Source organism: Nomascus leucogenys, chromosome 7b (genome assembly GCF_006542625.1).
Source record: "Nomascus leucogenys isolate Asia chromosome 7b, Asia_NLE_v1, whole genome shotgun sequence".
In the NCBI taxonomy this organism is placed as follows: Eukaryota; Metazoa; Chordata; class Mammalia; order Primates; family Hylobatidae; genus Nomascus; species Nomascus leucogenys.
Genome location: NC_044387.1, coordinates 44,905,008 through 44,924,682, shown reverse-complemented (window position 1 = coordinate 44,924,682; position 19,675 = coordinate 44,905,008). Strand labels below are relative to the sequence as shown.

The 19,675-nt window shown below is 50.3% G+C and overlaps 1 protein-coding gene across 15 annotated transcripts in view; it reads left to right on the top strand.

Annotated features, from left to right (window-relative positions):
* The window catches only part of MICAL3 (microtubule associated monooxygenase, calponin and LIM domain containing 3), a 238,895-nt gene that overhangs the window by 136,608 nt on the left and 82,612 nt on the right, over positions 1-19,675 (top strand). For 10 of the 15 annotated variants that reach the window (XR_004030947.1, XM_030815781.1, XM_030815782.1 and 7 more), the window contains exons 13-19: positions 907-1,103; positions 2,701-2,813; positions 2,904-2,966; positions 4,362-4,535; positions 14,401-14,508; positions 17,103-17,210; positions 17,932-18,118. Coding sequence is in view for 14 of the 15 variants with exons in the window: in XM_030815781.1 (XP_030671641.1) it covers positions 907-1,103; positions 2,701-2,813; positions 2,904-2,966; positions 4,362-4,535; positions 14,401-14,508; positions 17,103-17,210; positions 17,932-18,118 (950 nt within the window). In the remaining variant the exon portion in view is untranslated. Of the gene's footprint in view, positions 1-906; positions 1,104-2,700; positions 2,814-2,903; positions 2,967-4,361; positions 4,536-6,323; positions 6,408-14,400; positions 14,509-17,102; positions 17,211-17,931; positions 18,119-19,675 lie in introns of all 15 variants that reach the window. The other 5 variants (XM_003278329.3, XM_030815790.1, XM_030815791.1 and 2 more) reach the window with 2 other exon arrangements.

Genomic DNA, 19,675 nt, shown 5'->3' with positions numbered 1-19,675 from the left:
TGCGATCAGTCTTCTGAAAAGCAAGAGGCTTAAACCCAGTAGGAAATGGCCATTAATCTAAATAGGAAACTTAGCAATGGAAAAATTTTTTGAGGAGGATTTTGGAATTTCTCCTCCAGGGGAAGGCTAAGATTGATCAGAGCTGATTTAGTACCTTAACTCGTCAGGTCTAAGGGCCATGGTGGGTGATAGTCCCAGGCCTGTAGGAGCAATCTGATCCAAACCAGAGATGTATCATGTTTTGACATTAGTTTAATATGGATGGGCCATACACAAGGATCAAGATATATTAAAGATAGTTCCTATTATTTTTTATTTTTATTTTTAGAGACAGGTCCCGCCCTATTTCCCAGGATAGAGGGCAGTGGCACAGTCATAGCTCATTGCAACCTTGAACTTGCAGGCTCAAGTGATTCTCCTGCCTCAGCCTCCCAAGTAGCTTGGACTGTAGGCATATGCCGCCATGCCTAGCTAATTTTTAATTTGAATTAAATTTTTAATTTAAATTGAACTCCTGGGCTCAAGCAGTTCTCCTGCCTCACCCTTCCAAAGTGTTAGGATCACAGGTGTGAACCACTATGCCCAGCCAGTCCCTATTCTCGAGCTCACATTTTAGTAGTACATTTGTGTTACTAGAAAAATGAGAGTAGTTTTTTGACTTTTTCCCTTTTTTTTTTTCTTTGGTGGGTAGACCTTTAATCACTTCCTGAGGTTGCTTTGCTTTTCCTCAGTAAAAAGAAAAACAACAAGAGGTGAGATAAGACAGGTTTGCTCTCAGATGTCAATGATGCACAGCACCCTGGATTTTAGCTGAAAACGGAGAAAAGACGATGACTCCAGGGTACTGTGTTTCTGTTTAAGGACAGTCAGCCTATCTTGATACCTTTTCCTTGTCCTGTTTCTCAGAGATTTTGATTCTTTGGATGAGCAAAATGTGGAGAAGAATAACCAACTGGCCTTTGACATTGCTGAGAAGGAATTGGGCATTTCTCCCATCATGACAGGCAAAGAAATGGCCTCCGTGGGGGAGCCTGATAAGCTGTCCATGGTGATGTACCTGACTCAGTTCTACGAGATGTTTAAGGACTCCCTCCCCTCTAGCGGTAAGGCCTGGGAGGAGCTGCTTTGCAGCCCCCTGCTGCTGTGCTGTGGCCTGGCTGTTCCTTCCTTCCTCCCAACTGTCCCACAGCAGTGCCACCAAACACAAAGTTACTCTGTGTTTTTACCAGTTAGCTGCCAGGGAACTCTCTGGAGCTTTGCTTCATTATTTCTCCCTTCTCTAGTAGTATGTTCTCAACCCCTCACTTCTTTCTCACTGCATTTATAAAAATGCAGAAATCATTCCTGTACCAAGTCTTTTTCCGTGACTCCACCACCTTCTAGTGCTCGTGCTCTCAGAGCCAGCCTTTTTGAAGAAGTGGTTTGTGCTTGTGGCCTCTGCTTCTGCACGGCCCAAACTTTGTAATGGGTTGTAATCCGGCTTCTCTTCATACCGCGCTACCGCAGCTGTTCCCCAGTGAGGAGGATTCCCACCTCATACTCTTTTCTCAGTTCCCATCTCTCGTGCACTTGCTTTTCTGCATTGTTGGGCGCCGGAGAACAATGTCCCTTTTCTTGGAATTCTCTTGTCTCCTCCATGTCTGTGATCCTGAACCACTCTTGTCCCCCTTCTTTCTCCTGTCACTGTGCCTTCTCTGGCTTCTTTCTACTCCTACTTCTTAGCACTTCCCAAAATTCTTTGCTTGGGTCTCAGCCTGCTGCCTCAGGCTCTCGTAGTGCTACAAAAAATATTCCTGTTGCCATTAATTGTCCCTTAGAGTAAGTGTAGTGTGAGGCTAGAGTGTTGGCTGTGGGGTCTGACTTGGATTTACAGTATCCCAGGCTTCCACTTGGCCTTAGACAAGTTACTTAATTTTCCTGTGTCTCACTTTCCGTCAACCTATCTTGTAAAATGGGGTAATGGGTGTAAAATGGGGATAATATGTATAATTACACGGTGATGTGCCAAGAAGGATGTTTGGCCAGTGGAAGTACTTAATAAATGTTAGTGATTTACTATGAATTAATGACTATTTTAAAAATTGCTGTTGTTACTAATGAAACATTGAAATCCAAAAAGCTTGTGTTACCACCCTCCAGTGCTTTCTAGCCCATATATTCTTGTAAGGATCTGTGGCTTTTCCTGGTTAACCATGCCATTCTTACAACAGAAAGCCACAGCTCTAACACTGACGTACCCATTCAGTGCCACCCCCATCTGTGTGCAGCTCAGAGCATGGCATCTGCATACACTAAAACCAGGAACCCTGAGTTCATCGCCTCTCTGCTTTTCTCTCTCCCTCCCTCTCTGTCCTGAAATTTTTATCACAAAAACGGGCCTTCAGCACTCTGCTGTAACTAACAATCACAGCCAGCTTCCAACTTTTGAAAAGCAAAAGTGCAGGTTTTGGTAACTGAAGTAGATTGGGAAGAAGAGTCATTTTTGTTTGTGTAGATGAACAAAAGGAGGCTCAATGTCCATACCCAAGTATGCATTTCCTCTGTGGCGTTTCCTGCTGAGACCACATGCTTGTCATGAAGCTGGTGAACCTTTAGAGCCTTCTGAGGCTCTGCGAACCGTCCACGAGGGAGAGTAGTTTTGGTCAGATTTTGCGGCGCCCTCAAGGGCTGTGCTTGAACATCACTGGTTTCTGTTCCCAGACACCTTGGACCTAAATGCCGAGGAGAAAGCAGTCCTGATAGCCAGCACCAGATCCCCTATCTCCTTCCTAAGCAAACTTGGCCAGACCATCTCTCGGAAGCGTTCTCCCAAGGTATGTGGAGGAGTCTCTTGATTGGCTGCAAAGCTAATGTCAAGGTATGTGTGGCTAGAATAATGCAGTTTCCCTCCTCCCTTGGTACAGGATAAAAAGGAAAAGGACTTGGATGGTGCTGGGAAGAGGAGAAAGACCAGTCAATCAGAGGAGGTGAGATTCACTTGGGGAATTGCTAGAATGGTCATGTGGAATAGCCCTTTTTGGTTAAAATTCTTCATTTCCACATTGGTATTCCTAGGTCTTTTCATATTCTTCCTTTATGAGAATTTCTGTTGGGCTTTTTCTTTCCTTTTATTTTCTTTTTATTTTTTTTTTTTGAGACAGAGTCTTGCTCCATTGCCCAGGCTGGAGTGTAGTGGTGCGATCTGGGCTCACTGCAACCTCCGCTTCCTGGGTTTGGGTTCAAGCAATTCTCCTGCCTCAGCCTCCCAAGTAGCTGGGATTATAGGCATGTGCCACCACACCCAGCTAATTTTTGTAATTTTTTTTTTTTTTTTTGAGACAGAGTCTGGCTCTGTTACCCATGCTGGTGTGTAGTAGTGCAATCTCGGCTCACTGCAACCTCCACCTCCAGGGTTCAAGCGATTCTCATGCCTCAGCCTCCCAAGTAGCTGGGATTATAGGTGTGCACCACCATGTTCTGCTAATTTTTGTATTTTTAGTAGAGACGGAGTTTCACCATGCTGGCCAGGCTGGTCTCGAACTCCTGACCTCAAGTGATCTGCCCACCTTGGCCTCCCAAAGTGCTGGGATTATAGGCATGAGCCACCACACCCGGCCAAATTGTCTAATTTTTTAGTAGAGATGGAGTTTTACCATGTTGTCCAGGCTGGTCTCAAACTCCTGGCCTCAAGCGATCCACCCATCTTGGCCTCCCAAAGTCCTGGCATTACAGATGTGAGCCACCATGCCTGGCCTCTCTGGTTTTTTCTGTGGATGTTTGCCTTTGTTTAATTTTCTCTTTTTTTTGAGACGGAGTCTCGCTCTGTCACCCATGCTGGAGTGCAGTGGTGCAATCTCGGCTCACTGCAAGCTCCGCCTCCCGGGTTCACGCCATTCTCCTGCCTCAGCCTCTCCGAGTAGCTGGGACTACAGGCGCCCGTCACCACGCCCTGCTAATTTTTTGTATTTTTAGTAGAGACGGGGTTTCACCGTGGTCTCGATCTCCTGACCTCGTGATCCGCCCGCCTCGGCCTCCCAAAGTGCTGGGATTACAAGCGTGAGCCACCGCGCCAGGCCACCTTTGTTTAATTTTCCAGAGCACACCAGGGATGCCCACATGTGCACCAGGGCCTCCTTGTCTCTTTGGATCACATGTGTTCGAGGGCAGTGGCTTCCTGGAATGTGGCAGTACCAGCACAGGTCCCAGTACTCTTTATACGGCCCTAGCTCCAGGCTTGCTGTCTCCGTGTGGACACGGGAACCTTGAGAGCTGAGCCAGACCACCAGCCCCCATGCCAGGTCCCGAGTGCACTTCTGTGAGGGAGGGGCATGGGGGGAGCCTCCTGTCACAGCGCCGGGTTCTTTGGGGTTGGCATTGACCAGGAGGAAGCTCCTCGGGGCCACAGAGGAGAAAGACCGACCCTGGTGAGCACTCTGACAGACAGGAGGATGGACGTTGCCGTTGGGAACCAGAACAAAGTGAAGTACATGGCGACCCAGCTGCTGGCCAAATTTGAAGAGAATGCACCCGCACAGTCCATTGGCATACGGAGACAGGTAAACCCAACCTGTGCCTCGCCTACACCGATTTGGTCAGGTCACACAAGAAGGGGGGATCTTTTCTGTCCATTGAGATGGGCTGTGTCACAGACCCTGGGGTTCATGGGCTGGCATCTGGCTTTCCCTTACCTGACTGCAGCAAAGAGGAGCCCTGTATATGCTTGCTTCAGGCCTGAGGTGTCCACTGACAAGAATCAGCAGAGGGATCTAAAAAATATCTGTATTCATATACCTGTACATCTGTATACGTTTGCAGACATATTTAAATTCTAGAGAAGTACACATTTACTGAGGAAAATGCTGAAAAGTACAGTAAAGGTAATTAAGCCACCTGTAATTCTATTAATATTTTCCTGCCCTTGTTTCTGGTGTTTTTTTCAGTGTATTCTTGTTTTTGTAGATGGGGGTCATTCTTAACATATACTTTTCGATTCTCCTTTTTTCATTTAACCGTAGGCATTCCCATGTTGTTCCTGCTCTTTACAAGCACCTTCTGGAATGTGTGGGCATCAGGCTTCTCTTAGCTGTTGCTCTACTGTTGGATGTTCGAGTTCTTTCTCATCTTTGGATAAACGTTCTTATGATAAAGCTTCTTTTGTGTGTTGCAGCTGTTTCCCGGGATATTTTCCGAGGAATATGAGCATTGAGGGCTAAGCGGCACTCCCACACGCCATGCATGCGAGTGCATGGCAGCAGCTTGTGGCTTGGGGTGTCTTGGTTAGGGCGTGTCTCTCCCCTTGCTTGTCTAAAAGTCACTCTGACTTCTTGCAAGAGGCAGGGCTGGAATTTTGGAGATTCACACTGAAAGTGTCTCATAAATCTCCATGATAACTGGAGAGAGCAGCCGGAGGGCAGGGGCTGCTTCTCTGAATTTCCCTTCTCTCCGTCTTTTCCATGCCCATCAGCCATTCTTCCTATGGACCAGATGGGTGGGAGCAGCTTTGCTTGGAGTCTGGCCATAATTAACTACCTCCCACATCTAGTCTTTGCATGCCAGTCTTTTCATGCTGTGGCTCACAGAAAAGGTGGTGATATTCATTGATAAACAATTGAGGTTGTCTGGAGGCTCTGGCAGCCCCAGGTGCCCCTGTCTTGGGAAGGCTGGAATGCTGTCCGTTAGAGGAAGGTTGCCTCTAAGAGAAGGTTGCTTTCCTCATTTTGGGTGGGAATATTAGTTTTCCAAATCAGAATGAGTGGTTTAGACTCAGAGAACATTTAGCTTGGAAAAGAGATGACGCGTATTACAGCTTCTGTTTCCCTTTTTCTGTTCTTTTGCATTTGCTTTTGGTTTCAGGGAGGCTGTTAGCTTTGCTTTAGAAGTGTGACTTTCTGGCCGGGCGCGGTGGCTCACGCTTGTAATCCCAGCACTTTGGGAGGCCGAGGCAGGCGGATCACGAGGTCAGGAGATCGAGACCACGGTGAAACCCCGTCTCTACTAAAAATACAAAGAAATTAGCCGGGCGTGGTGGCGGGCGCCTGTAGTCCCAGCTACTCGGAGAGGCTGAGGCAGGAGAATGGCGTGAACCCAGGAGGCGGAGCTTGCAGTGAGCGGAGATTGTGCCACTGCACTCCAGCCTGGGCGACAGAGTGAGACTGCGTCTCAAAAAAAAAAAAAAAAAAAAAGAAGTGTGACTTTCTAAGAATGAATCCTCCCTCTTCCCCACAGCTCACAGATGTGGGGCTGTCCCCTGTAAGTTCTTTCTGTTCTTCTCCCACCTTAATGTATTTTTATTTTGTTTTGTCTCCATGTCCTGTCCCCACCCACACTTGGCCTGTGTGTCCCAGCTGACACAAGAGCGTGGGGCCAGCCAGCCGTCCTGCTGCCTGCCTGGGCAGGTTCGTCCTGCCCCCACCCCCCAGTGGAAACAGGTAAAGGAACTGCCAGGGCCAGGATGGGTGCTGTCTCTCCAGGCCTTCCTTCCCCTCCTCCTGAGCCAGCCAGGGTTCAGGCCTGTGCTCTGGAATCCTAGCTCATGAGGGCAGGAAATCTCTGCTCATTCGAGTAGTAGCTCTGGAAAAGCATTGAACAGGCAGTGCTGATTGATTGCATGGTTTATGGGGATTTGAGAAAGAGTTAAAAGGGAGACTGTTGATTTGGTTTGAAACTCGCTGAAGCTGTGTGGTAGGTGGCTCACCCATGGGTACCCGCGCTCTTGGGTTTGCTGTTGTCACATTTGTCTCAAGTTGACTTTTTTCTAGCATGTTTCCTCGTGACCTTGGTAGAGAGAATTCTGAGTATGTCAGGCCTAAGAGTTGGGGTGTAGAGCCTTTTACATTAAATAGGAGAATGTTATCCAGGAAAATAGTCTGGAACTATGAGTTTGTGTTTGTTTTAAATCCTGGATGAAAGTATTCCTGGACATTTTCTTGGTGTTCTCTCTACATTTAAATTAATGTTTTTGGAAATTTTCACTAAAACTTTGGCAAGATCTCCTGGAAAACTGCTTATCCTAAGTAGTACAGAATAGGGCAGGTGACGGCATGCGCTTTCTAAGAGAAAACCCAGCAGAGGAATTGGGAGCCCCAGCTGCGTTTCCTCCATGTCACAGCTGAGCAAGTCCCTGCTCTCGAGTGGAGCAAGGGTTGGCTGCCTCGTCGTCCAGTATAATTTAGGTCTGCTGAGATGCCAAGAGGGATGCTGTCAGTGCCTTGCGTGGTGGGTCTCCCCAGCCTCCTGTGCTGTAAAGTGACTTTATTGTTAGGAGATACTGAGGAGTGGTGAGTTGGGTTTTATTTAAATTACTTACATTCAGGCAAAAATGTTCCTTTGTAACCATTCTTTGAAACATAGCACATTAAAGGCAGGGCCCAAAAGGCTGAGATGGAATTTTGGGAGCAGTGTCCAAACTCACAACAGAAGACGAATTCACTCTTTCTCTGTGCATGAGGGAAGTCTTCTGAAAAATCTAATTGGAAGTTTACTTGCATTTTATTTTCTTAACCTTTGCCTTGATGTCTAGGTGGAAGATACGATTTGAAAGATGATGCTTAGTTGAGGATCTGTTGCAGGGGAAAGTGAACTCTAAATTGGATTCCAAAACCTCTTACAGTATTCATAACGGGTGCCTGAGGTGGGAGGAACAGAGGGAGAGGGAGGTCAGGAGTGACACAGGCGAGTGGGGGAACAGGTGGTTGTGGCTGGAATAGCACTGAGGGGCCGCCAGAAGCCCTCTCCCTGGAGAATGTTGGTAGTCCCTGCCAGTGCAGCTTGTCATTTGAGTCAGTATGGTCATGGTGGAGTAGGAGACTGGCAGGCTGTATGGGCAGTGGAATAGAACCATGAAAGTCAAACGCAGGTTCTGTGGGATGGGCACCGGAGATTACAGTTGGAGACAGTAGCTGGGCAGATGTATAAATGAGACTTGGTTGGTGAGAAATCGTTAGCGGTGAGAACCCCATTAGGTTCTTTGGTACGGGGGATATCCAGTAGGGATTTGCGAATTTACCAGGTGGCAGGGAGATAGCACTGTGAACCAGAACTCACAGTTCTTACGTCCATGTGAAATGTACAGTATTCACATAGAACTTCCTCAGCTCTGAATCATGCATCTGGGCCTTCTAAATTTACCTCCTGAGAGTTGGAGTTGCAGTGCCAGATACTTGCAGAAGCCTGGGACAGAGGCACTCCAGTGGTACCCAGGCCCTGCGTCTGATGCCCCCCCATGGCTGGCCCTCCGCATCTCCCTTCAGGAAGCAGGGCTGACTGGCAGCACCCCATTGTGACTCATGGTGCTTCTCTGGAGGTGGTTCAGAGGCAGGAGGGCATTGCCTGGCAGGGCAGTGATAGCTGAGTTGACAGAAGGGCCCGCTTCAGCCTGGGTCATCGTATGGAAGAGGGAAAATAATAGCAGCTCAGCCTGCCAGTGGCTTCTCTTTATTTCCTTACTTTGTAAACACTGTGGCTCTTCCCTTCCCCACCCTTTTGCCTTTTGATCTCAGAAACACATCCTGAAGGCAAGCTCTGTGCGTTAACCAGCCCTAGTTTGGAAGTAGATTGTCATGGGAGCTCTGAGCGAGTACGGGGCTGTTTCCCCAGGCCTCATGGCTTCCCTGCTCCCCCGCTCCCTGCATGCTGCCCCGTGGGTCACCTGGGCACAGAGAGATGAGGCTTTCCCTGGAAGGTATCAGAGAGGCCTGGGAATGTGTGATTGTTTCTCAAATACCAGTGGCTTTGTAAATCGTAGACAGACTCTCGAAGGGAATACAGAGGGGGCAGAATGAGGGAAAAGCCAGGGACGTGTATATGGCATTCACATGTTAGTGAGACACATTTAATTTTGACATCATGCTCCTGCCTTTCTTGCATTTCCTTGTTAGTTTCCTGGAGCCCTTTGAGCCTCTGTGAGTGCAGGGACTGAGAGGAGGGCAGCAGTGCCAGCCACTGTCACAGCTGCTCCCTGAAGGGGCTGCTGCTTCGCTGCATTGGATGCACGTGACCAAGCCCTTGAGAGGGGGTCTCTGTGTCCCTTCTTAGTGGTTGGCCTGTTTGCCCTCTCTACTCATCAGCAAGCCTATTTCTTGTATCCCCAACTTCCCTGAGAAAACTGTTGCTCCCTGGCACCTGGAAAGTGCTGCACCATTGGTTCTCCCCAGTCCTGCAGATCACCTCTGTGGCTGTGCCTATCAGAAGGTGCACGTCCCACCTGGACCCACGGGAGACCACTGTGCTGCCCTCTGAGGATGCAGGGGCAAGGAAAGGCTTCCCTGGGGTGCTTCTGACAAACACCCTTCAGTCCTCCCAGAACCAGCTTCCACGTGGCCACTGTTTGAATAATGTTCTCTCTGTTTGTGTCTGTTGGTGTAAAAGCAACGGGAAAAGGAGTGTTCTCGGACCTGCCCCAAAAAAGTGATCACCCTGTCTCCTCCCCCTACTCCACCTCCCTGTCGGGCACGTGGCAGCCAGCAGGTGATCCTCTCTGCATGCTCCGTGTTCTTGTCTCTGTCTGCCTGCCTGTCTATGTAGGTGACTAGTGTAGAGACCAAGTCACTTTCCCTCTTACCAGCAATAACTGTCAAGAAGAAAGGCCATGCGTAGAAACTGTTTGTGGTGGAAGCAACTTTTATGGCCCTCAGGATGGTGCATCCTACATTCACACCTGACCCTGGCAGTCCCACCCACATCATGGAAACACGACTGTCCCACCATGAACTAGAAGTTCAGCTGTAATTGAAGTTTGTCATGCATCCGAGGCCCAGGAGCCCTGAGAGCAACCTGTTTTTCTAAAACCCCACTGAAAGCAGCCCTTTTCTCTCGCTGCACAGTGAGGTGGGGTATGGCCTTTGGGCACTGCCACAGGGCTTCTGCACGTGAGTTTTGTTCCTTCTGATTCTGGGAGCTCTGCCTTTTGCCCGTTCAGCATCTTCCAACAAACACTACTCCCGCCTGCCTCACACGCCAGGCACAGCATTCAGGAGCGGCCCCATAGCCAGCCGCAGCCGTGGCCAGTGAGGACAGCAGGCGTGTGTCTGCAGCATGTTTGTAGGATGGCATTGTTGACCTTCATGGTATGTTTCTATAAAATGTGAATTTCAAGAGCAGGATCTATGGAAAGACATTTTCCCACCTAAGGTGGCCTATGTAAAGTGTGACCGTAGTAACGTGACTGATTTTAAAGGCCCCTCCTATGTCCATGGTTCTCAGAACTGAGCCGTTGCAGGTTAAGCAGCTGCTGGGTGCCTTCATCTGCAGGAGAGCTAGCCGTCCTCAGCATCCGCTGTCGCCTGGGAAGCACGCTCAGTTCTTCTCAAGCCGTGTCTCCGCCAGTTCTCACAATAACACTGTGAGGCAGGTGCTGTTACTGGCTCCGTTTTACCAGGGAGGAGACTGAAGCATAGGGTAGAGAGGCCGTGTCACGTGTCTGAGCCACATAGTAAGCAATGCAGCCAGATTCGAATCTGGCTTGTGGGACCGGGGCTACGCTCCAGCCTCCCTCTGCCCACAGAGACATTATGCTCACGGGTGCTAGATAGGAGCAGCCATGTCAGAGGCCTTGCGGCTGTTTTTCCACTCGCATGTGGCTGTAAGGTGAACCCTTAGCCAGCCAAAGAGTAATGCCAGCAGCCTTCCCTGGTCCTGTGATTGCCGCTCCTGGCTCCTCGGATGAGCAAGGCCATGTCCCTATCTGCAGGTCTCTACCCTTTCACATATACCTTCCCGTCCATTCGCCAAAAACACATTCACTTCTCCCTTTAGTAAATTATGCTTTGGCCCAATGCTCCTATTCAGGGACCACTCCCCACTCTGGAGTTTCCTCTGGACTACTGTCTTATCATTTATTCTAGCCAATTTCCACCTCCTCACCTTTGCTTTCTAAAATGTCTCGTTGTGGAATGTGTCACCCTTTTAACCTGCCTCTCCTTCTAAACCTTCCATTTGATGCCTCTGATCTTATGCCACTGTGTGAAGGAAATATGCTTGTTCCACCTTTGTACTAACCATAGTTCTTTATTGATCCGTGTAGCTGGCCTCATCGGAGGCCGGTGGGGGGCGGAATGGCTGTGCAGAAGGTCGGCCTTGTATCATGGGATTTGATACAGATGGGATTATGGTTACCTGGGGATGGGGTTAGTAGGGGAAGGGGATAGCTGTCAAACTCTGCATTTCTGCCCCTGAATTTCCCACTGTCGTTTAGTAGGTCCAAATAGAGTGAAATGCATGGAGCTTAAGTTTCTACTTTGTTGCCAACAGACATACAGGGATCTTGATGCTGACAACCGTGGCAAGCAGAGCCCCCACCATGAGAGGGTAAAAGAGCATGAACCCGTGGCATGGGATGCTGAGAGCCAAGCACACGGGGCACGCTGTGGTGGTGGTGGGGCAGCGGGAAGGGATGTGGGGGACAGCCCCCTCCCCTTGCTTTTTGCACTCTCTTGTCAGCCAGCCAAGAGCCAGAATTCTTTTTGCTAGCAGTGTTGACCAATGCAAATAGCATTCACTGTCAAGCAGTCACCCATCTGGCATTCAGATGGGATGCTGATCCTAAATGTGTGTGTTCTTGTAAAGGGCCTTAATGACTTCCCATTTCTGCCCACTGTTCCACTTCCAAGACCATACTATTTCTACCCCCAAACTATGTGCCAGTGGTAGAGTAGTAGCATTGGACTGTCAGATACAACTTCTTAGGGAGAGGGTCTAGATCAGTATTCAAGTGGCATTCAACAGTCACGGATCTTGAAGTGGAAATCCTAAGAGAGCCAAAGCCCTTACCAGCGTGAGGATTTTTCCAGTGGGATGAGAATGAGGGGGAGAAAGGTAGGTGATGGCAAAATGGGGCTGTACCCGTGGAAAGCTTTAGTCTTTTCTGAAAAACTGAGGGGAGAAATTACTGATTGCAGCTGGCCATCGTATAATGTGAGGGATAGCCGAGATGCCCAGTCAAAGAAGCCGGCTTACTTTATGAAACTTTTGTTCTTGTTATTCCTACCTTTAAACATCTCCAAGTGGGTATGGCTCTGCAGCTAGCGGGAAGGATCATCTCTAGATGTTAATCTCACAAAAGCCATTTTGGCTTCTAACTCCCTTCTGCCTTTGCTCTCTGAGAAATGCAGTTATGGCCAAGCAGTAAATTAGGTTACCCCTCGGACCCGATAGGAGCTAATCATAGTGCCATCTTCCTGCGCCCTCTTACCAGGCTAGCAGCGGGCAGTGTGTGTGCTGCCTGAACCTGGTGCTGGGTCTGGGAGAGGAGGCTGGGCTGGAGGTGGGAGTCTTTCCCACCCCCTTTCCATGGCCTCACCCCACTGTGCTCACCCTTTCTGGGGCTGCTCTCCCACGGCGCTGTGTGCCCAGCCCCTTTCTCCCTTCTTCCCAGGCTGTGTCCCCTCAAAAAGGAAAGCAGCCCTTTTCATTGAGCAGGGCAGTGCCCTCCATTTTGGGGATTGCGTATTTAATGAAATGCTGATAATGTTTAATGAAACAGTGCCTAAAAGAAGAAGGGAGGGGAAGGCCGGGCGCAGTGGCTCAGGCCTGTAATCCCAGCACTTTGGGAGGCCGAGGCAGGCGGATCACGAGGTCAGGAGATCGAGACCATCCTGGCTAACACAGTGAAACCCCGTCTCTACTAAAAATACATAAAAATGAGCTGGGCATGGTGGTGGGTGCCTGTAGTCCCAGCCACTCTGGAGGCCGAGGCAGGAGAATGGCATCAACCCAGGAGGCAGAGTTTGCAGTGAGCCGAGATCGCACCACTGCACTCCAGCCTGGGCGACAGAGCCAGGGCGACAGAATGAGCCTCAGTCTCAAAAAAAAAAAAAAAAGAAGGGAGGGGAGCATGTTGAATAGGAGAGATTGGCAGTGAGAAACAATTTGAAGTTTAGGGCTGCGGTGCAGAGAGGGGATGAGCTAGGGTTTTGAGCTCAGGAGGCAATAAGGCTTGCCGAGATGTTTCTCTCTTTTTCCCTCTGAGCTGGTGTCTGCACTCCTCGGTGCAGGGCTCCAGGCTGGATACTTTTGAGGACACTACTTAAGTTCTTTTCTTGGACTCTGCTGCCATCCTCCATAACCTCCCTAACCTCCATAACCTCCCTAACCTCCCTAACCTCCCTAACCTCCATAACCTCCCTAACCTCCCTAACCTCCATAACCTCCCTAACCTCCCTAACCTCCCTAACCTCCCTAACCTCCATAACCTCCCTAACCTCCCTAACCTCCCTAACCTCCATAACCTCCCTAACCTCCATAACCTCCATAACCTCCATAACCTCCCTAACCTCCATAACCTCCATAACCCTGCATGTGCACTCACCCTCTCTGCCCCACCTCTACCCAGTCCCCCACTCCTCCCCTTGGCTCTGACTGCTCTGCCCCCCAGGGGGCTGCTGAGTCTCTCTCTTGCTTCCTTCTGGGGGGCGGTGCTTACAGCCATCCTCTCCAGCTCTCTCTGGGGCCTGTGTTGCTGAGCCCAGGGCCAAGGAGCTGGCCGAGTGTCTGAAGCAGAGGCTGTTGAAGTACCAGGTAACTGCCACTCTATGTCGCCACCCCACGGAGCTATGAAGTGCACGTGGCTGAGGTAGGGAGTGTGACCGATCTGGCTTGGAGCTGGAGGAGCAGAGGGCTCCCTAGCACCATGACTTAATGCTGTCCTTCCCACCTGTAAATAGTTCATTCTGAACCTGGTGGGAAACGAAGCAGTTACTGGTTGCCAAAGCTTTCAGTCACTGCCTCACTGTGGGGACTGGGTTCCTAGCTGCATGGGCCCACGGCTAAGGGAGACCCTTGCCCAGTTTTGTTACGTGTGCTATGTGCAGTCTGCAGAGGAGTTGGGCTCAAGTCTTTTCTCCTCATCTTTGCTTGGGATTCAGCTGGCTCTTTGGCAAGCAGAGCCTCTCTGAGCACTAAGCGGAAGGAAGAGATGCTGCATTCCTGGCCCTTCTGTAGAAGGAGCGAGCTTCACTCTAGATTTGCTGTCTCCGCTGCCTGCTACTTCTAAGGCCAGTGGGGTGATGGGGTGGTGGGAGAATCTTTTTGCCCTGGAGAAATCCCAGCTCAGGCCAGGGGTTGCTCTCGGCAGAGCACAGAGCATGTGAGTCGACAAGCCGACCCCCTGCCCCTCCTGCTGGCTGCCTTACCCACTCAGAGGGAGGCCGAGGCTGTGCCGGGCAGCCCACAGCTGCGGGACCACGTTCCAGGGTGTGCTCTGCTGCAAGCCTGAGGGAAGGACAGATAAAAGCAAAACAGAAGCCTTGCATGGGCTACTTATGCTTCTGGAGCTACTTTTTTTTTTTTTTTACTACACATGGTATTTAGATAAAGGTCTAGAGTAAAAGACTCTACAACTGCCAACCATCTTATGTTCAGAGGTCAGTGTGTGACTTAATTTAACATTTCCTTTACTTCTGTTTTTCTCCATCTTGTATTTTATAGCCAGAGCCTGAACCACCTCGTCGATTTTTTGTCGACCAGTGGGAGCTTTCTCTTAGTCTCCGCTCCTCTGCCCGCCCCGCCTCTCCCTCCTCCGACTCCCTCCGACAGGTAGCATGGCCTAGGACTCACTAAAACTCTGCCCTCTGCAGCCTCCACTCACGTCACTTTCGCAAGTGTCACGTACCCCAGGAGGTTGTAGCATTCCTTGCTTGGGCCCGTCTCCTGTAGGGAGCTGGCTGCATGTGTTGCTGTCTGCCTGTGTCGGTCTTGTGTGTGAGGTCTGTGGCACACTCCTCAGCTAAAGTGGCTGCTGGCTTTCATCCAACTGTATCTGACACATCCAGGTCTGTTGATGTGAACCCGCTTTGATCCTATTTCAACTATATCAAATAATGATAAATGTTTTTCAGCCATTGGCTTTTTTAACTTCACATGTCTTCCAAAATAATATGTATTACAAAGTAGGAACCACAGTGTAATTAAATCACCTCAATGGAGGGGTGACGATGCAATATTCTGGCTGCCTATTGTCATCATTTGAGGAATGAACGCGGCTGTCACCTGAAGTAGAGTTGGTCCAGTTGTACGGAGTTTCTAGAGAGATTGGAAGGTCTCTTTGCCGCTCCTGCTGGTATTTCCCGTGCCTAGATTGACGCCGGACTGCAGGGCCTATGTGCATGGTAGCATATGCACGTGTATGGTGTGCGGCGGGATCTGAAGTAGTGCTGGTCCAGTTGCAGGGAGTTTCTAGAGAGATTGGAAGGTCTCTTTGCTGCTCCTGCTGGTATTTCCCGTGCCTGGGTTGACGCCTATGTCCATGGTAGCATATGCACACGTATGATGTGCAGTGGGATCGATCCCGCAATTGCCACATTTCTGCTATTTTTTATGAATGATGAGAAGGAAACCATCGCTTTTCATGCCAGAAACAAATAGAACTTGAGTCTTCACCTCTCTTTCAGGGATACTTGTCAGTGTTGCCGACTTGCTGAGAACTGAATGTGGCAGATGCCTTTGTGCAGGCAGCCCCAGGTTTAGTTCAACTAATCCCAGATGATTTAGTTCAGGAGAAAAGAGTCCTGGCTAAGCAGTGAGGGCCCAGGGCTGGCTTGGTGTCCTGGCTTCATACTTGGCATCTGGCCTAGACTCCCCCATGCCTGCTGCAGAATGAGAGAAATGCCATTTTCTGCTCCCTCAGTGTCAGCTGTTAAGTTATCTGCTCAGCTCTGCCTGGTGTCTGTCTGTCCCAAGCCTCAGTTTCTTTAGTGTCCCTAAAGAAGGTTTAGATCTGAGAGCCACGTGTTTGTCTTGACCACTAATAGGTATAATCTGTGAAGTTAATGGGCAAATGGCACCAATCCTTGGGAATCTTATTTTTGAATTAAAAACCATAATTGCTTCTGCAGTTCAGCTGAGCCTTGAGCTGAGCCACAAGAACAGCTTCGTCATGTGTGCATCTGTGAGCCCCTCGAGCGCCTGCTTCCCCCTGCCCAGTGCTTCTGTGATTTTTCCTCACACGAGGCCTTATGCGTCTGTCCGTTCAGGCCATGTCCTAAGGGGGCTGTTGGCATCCCCAGGATAATGGCTCATGGTGAGTTTCTGAGTCAGAATTAGGGTCAGGTTCCCCCAGGGGGCGGGGAGCCCCCTTACTCCATGAAGTTCATGAGAGGAGTGTCACCCACATGGTGGCGTGGCCATCTCCACATGCAAGGGTGACTTGGTCGTGGGAGTCTCTAGAGGACTTCCTCTTGGGACAGGTCAAGGCGGGGCTGCCCGGGCGCCCAGCTTAGGTGTGGGCAGGGCGGCTTACGATGGAGACGTGGAACTTTCTCCTGTGGTTTCTTCAGTGTTGCCAGAAAGAGGCTTGAGTTGGTTGGGTTTTTTTCTCTTACCTTTCTTCAACCTCTAAAATAATCCCTCCTGGCCTAGAACACATTCCCACCTCCCTGGGCTGGTGGAGCAGCTTGGCTGCATGGCCACACTTCGTGGCCAACATGCTCAGCCCAGTCTAGAAGGCTTTGGCCTCAGCACCTGGATGGGCCACATGGGCCTCATCATGCTGCCCTCAGACCCCCAATAACATCAGCAGGGAGAAAGGGCTGAGAAGGCTTCTTCCAAAATAGCCTGGGAGCGTTCGCTGCCTGTGGCAGGCATTGTGGGGCCAAGCATCAGGAAGCAGGAAGAGCTGGCGATGTGCGCTACCCATACAGAGGCGGCCTGTGCAGGAGCAAGCGTGGTTCCTTCTGAGTGAGGAGATGGCCTCCTGGCCCGTGAAAGACGGGGTCAGCCTGGGCACCGCTGCGTGCATGGGGGTGCCCCTCGAGTTCTGTGAACGCAGCCCAGCTCCGCAGGACCCAGGCCCTGCCTGCCCGTCTCTGTGCGCGTTCGCCCTGCCTTCTACCACCATTCCCTGGAACTGTGCATTCCACAGAGATGGGAGAGACCCAGTTCTTCCCGAGGAAGACACTTTCCCTGCAGCCGTCCTGCCTGTGCCGGTACCCCTGTGTGGACACTGACGTGATGTTTTTCTTCCACCTGGTTTCCCTGCCTGTGAGCACTGTGTTGGCATGGTTTGCTGCTGCACCTTGTATTTAAATTGCACTTCCCAAAGATTTCTTTTTTTCCCGTGTCTTCTTAATTTATGTATTTTTTTCCTTCTCATTTCCCTTCATTCTGGTCATTTTGTAATCTTCAACCGATAGAAGTATATAAAGATGTACACGGGCGGAGTGAGCTCATTGGCTGAGCAGATAGCCAATCAGCTTCAAAGGAAAGAACCACCCAAAGCCCTTCTAGACAAGAAGGAACTGGTAAGAGATGCCTCCAGGCACTGTCTAGCTAGACCCAGCACAGCCATGGGAAACACACCTGTGTGCTTGGGTCACTTATAACTTGTGTAGCCCGTGTATGCTATGCAGTAATTGCTTTTGAGGTTGTCTGGGTTTTGATACCAAATTCCTAAGACTGCAGTAGTTGTTCTGTGAGTCCAGGGACCCACATATATTCATGTGAACTATGTCAACACGGAATAGATACAGATACAGCTACCCTCAGAACAGAACTCTGCCAGCGTTTCCATTTGAGCTGGGGACCCTCGGGCCCCTTCCTGCCTTCTTCCATGTGCGTCTTTTCCATCATGCCCCTCCCATCCCTTCTCGCCCCTCTCCCTCCATCGCTGTTTCTCTAAGACTCTTTCTTGTCAATATTTCACAGCGTCGCCAGGCTGTATCATAGCATTACTCAAGTCTGGTGTGAAGTACTGTGATGCTGGCTCCCTTGTCAGCGGCAGGCTGGCCCGGGCTTTCGCGGTTGTGCCAAGTGTTCTCTGTCAGCGCGTGGAGGCAGTGACTGTGGCGGTGCCGTCACTCTGTGGCAGAGCCAAGAGCAAAGTTGACCATAGCCAGTTAGTAGTCTGTCTCAAAACAGACCCCTTAGTGAGGGTTGGCTTTGCTCGCCAGGCTGTGCCTCTAGGAGGGCCTGTGTGGCACTCCCTGAGGTGCTCCCCTTCCTCCCGACTGCCACCTCCTGCAGGGCTCCATGAAGAAGGAGTTCCCGCAGAACCTGGGAGGCAGCGACACGTGCTACTTCTGCCAGAAGCGGGTCTACGTGATGGAGAGGCTGAGTGCCGAGGGCAAGTTCTTCCACCGGAGCTGCTTCAAGTGCGAATACTGCGCCACCACCCTGCGCCTCTCGGCCTACGCCTACGACATCGAGGATGGTGAGACACCCCGCGCCTCCAGCCCCACTGCGAAACTGTGCTTGGACAGTGTTTCCATCTGAGCTGGGCGCCTTCGGGCCCCTTCCTGCCTTATTCCATGTGCGTCTTTTCCGTCATGCCTCTCCCAGCCTTTCTTGCCCCTCTCCCTCCATCGCTCTTTCTCTAAGACTCTTACTTATCAATATTTCCCAGCGTCACCAGGCTGATGAGAATGGCATGCATTTACCTAAGTCATTTCTCTGACTTCAGGGATACTTACTTGCTTTCTGACCTCAGGGTGGGAACCTGAGATAAAAGGAACACAATAAAAATAAGGTTTTTTGTCTTTACAGAAGGGGACTTGCACATTCATAGAAGTCACATATTTTGCCTAAGGTTGATGATGACAGCAAGTTGGAGCTGGGTCTCAGGCCCCTGGGTTCTCAGACCTTTGCTCTTGGAGATGTCTGCAAGGTGGCCCGTGTTAACACCTCTCTGGCATCTGTCTGATCTCTCTCTCTGGTGGATTGCGAACCATTGCACAGGGCCTGAATCTGATTTACTGTGGTGTTCAAGGCCTGGTCTTTGGCAACATGTGCTGCCAGTTTTACAGTGAAAAGACCTTGATAAGGTAAACAGTAGAGAATTCTGCACACAGATGATAGAGCCATTGTGATGGGCAGAGGCATGCTGGCCGCCATCTGAGGACCCTGCATTGATGACCCCCAGCCCCATTCCTATAGGATGCTGGAGGGACTTCGTGGGAGGCAGTCTTATAGATTCCAGAGTAATGAGGGGCCTAGATTAATAGGAGAGGCAGTAATCTTTATAAGGTGGCATAAAGACCCTGACATTGATAGAAGATTGCGTGACTGTGAGATTCTAAAGTGAGGTCATATAGGAGAGGGGTGCCATGCAGTTAGGACCTAGTCACTTCAGCTGTCCTGAGGGTGAACAAACAGGCCTCTCTGTTAGAAGGAGCAAGGAAGGAGCCCAGAGAGGTGAGCCAAGAAAGGCTGACTCCTGTCATGGTGCCTGGCCCTTCTACTATGTTGGTAAAAAGCACTCCCGAGTCGGGGAAGAATGGAAGAATTAGGACGCTGTTTAGATAAGGCAGGCAGATTGTTTGCTGTCAAGTCTTCTGTTCCACCTCTCCCACACACCTGCTCTCTGGATAGCTCATTTGATCTCAAGGATGGGGCCTGGCAGAGGGAGCCACCCAACCTCGCTCAGCTGTCCCTGATGCTCAGAGTGTTCTAGTTAGCCTCTCACCATGGAGTCTGCCCGGAAAGACGATGTCACAAGGTGCAGCTGATTGATCTACGGGTACTTTTGCCCATGGGTGTGTGTGCATCTTTGCTGCATTCTGTGAAAGATGCAGAAGTGTAATGTGTGCCTCCAGGAGCTCACTGTTCTATGGGGATGAGACCCATGAAGAGTAGCAGGCGACACGAGTGTGTGCAGCGAAAGGCTCGGTTACACAGCCTAGGTTGTCGCTTTGTAGAAGCGCAGGGGAGGAGGAAATCTGTGAAGTTCAAGAGCATCTTGGACTGACCTCCCTGACCCTTGGCTAGACTT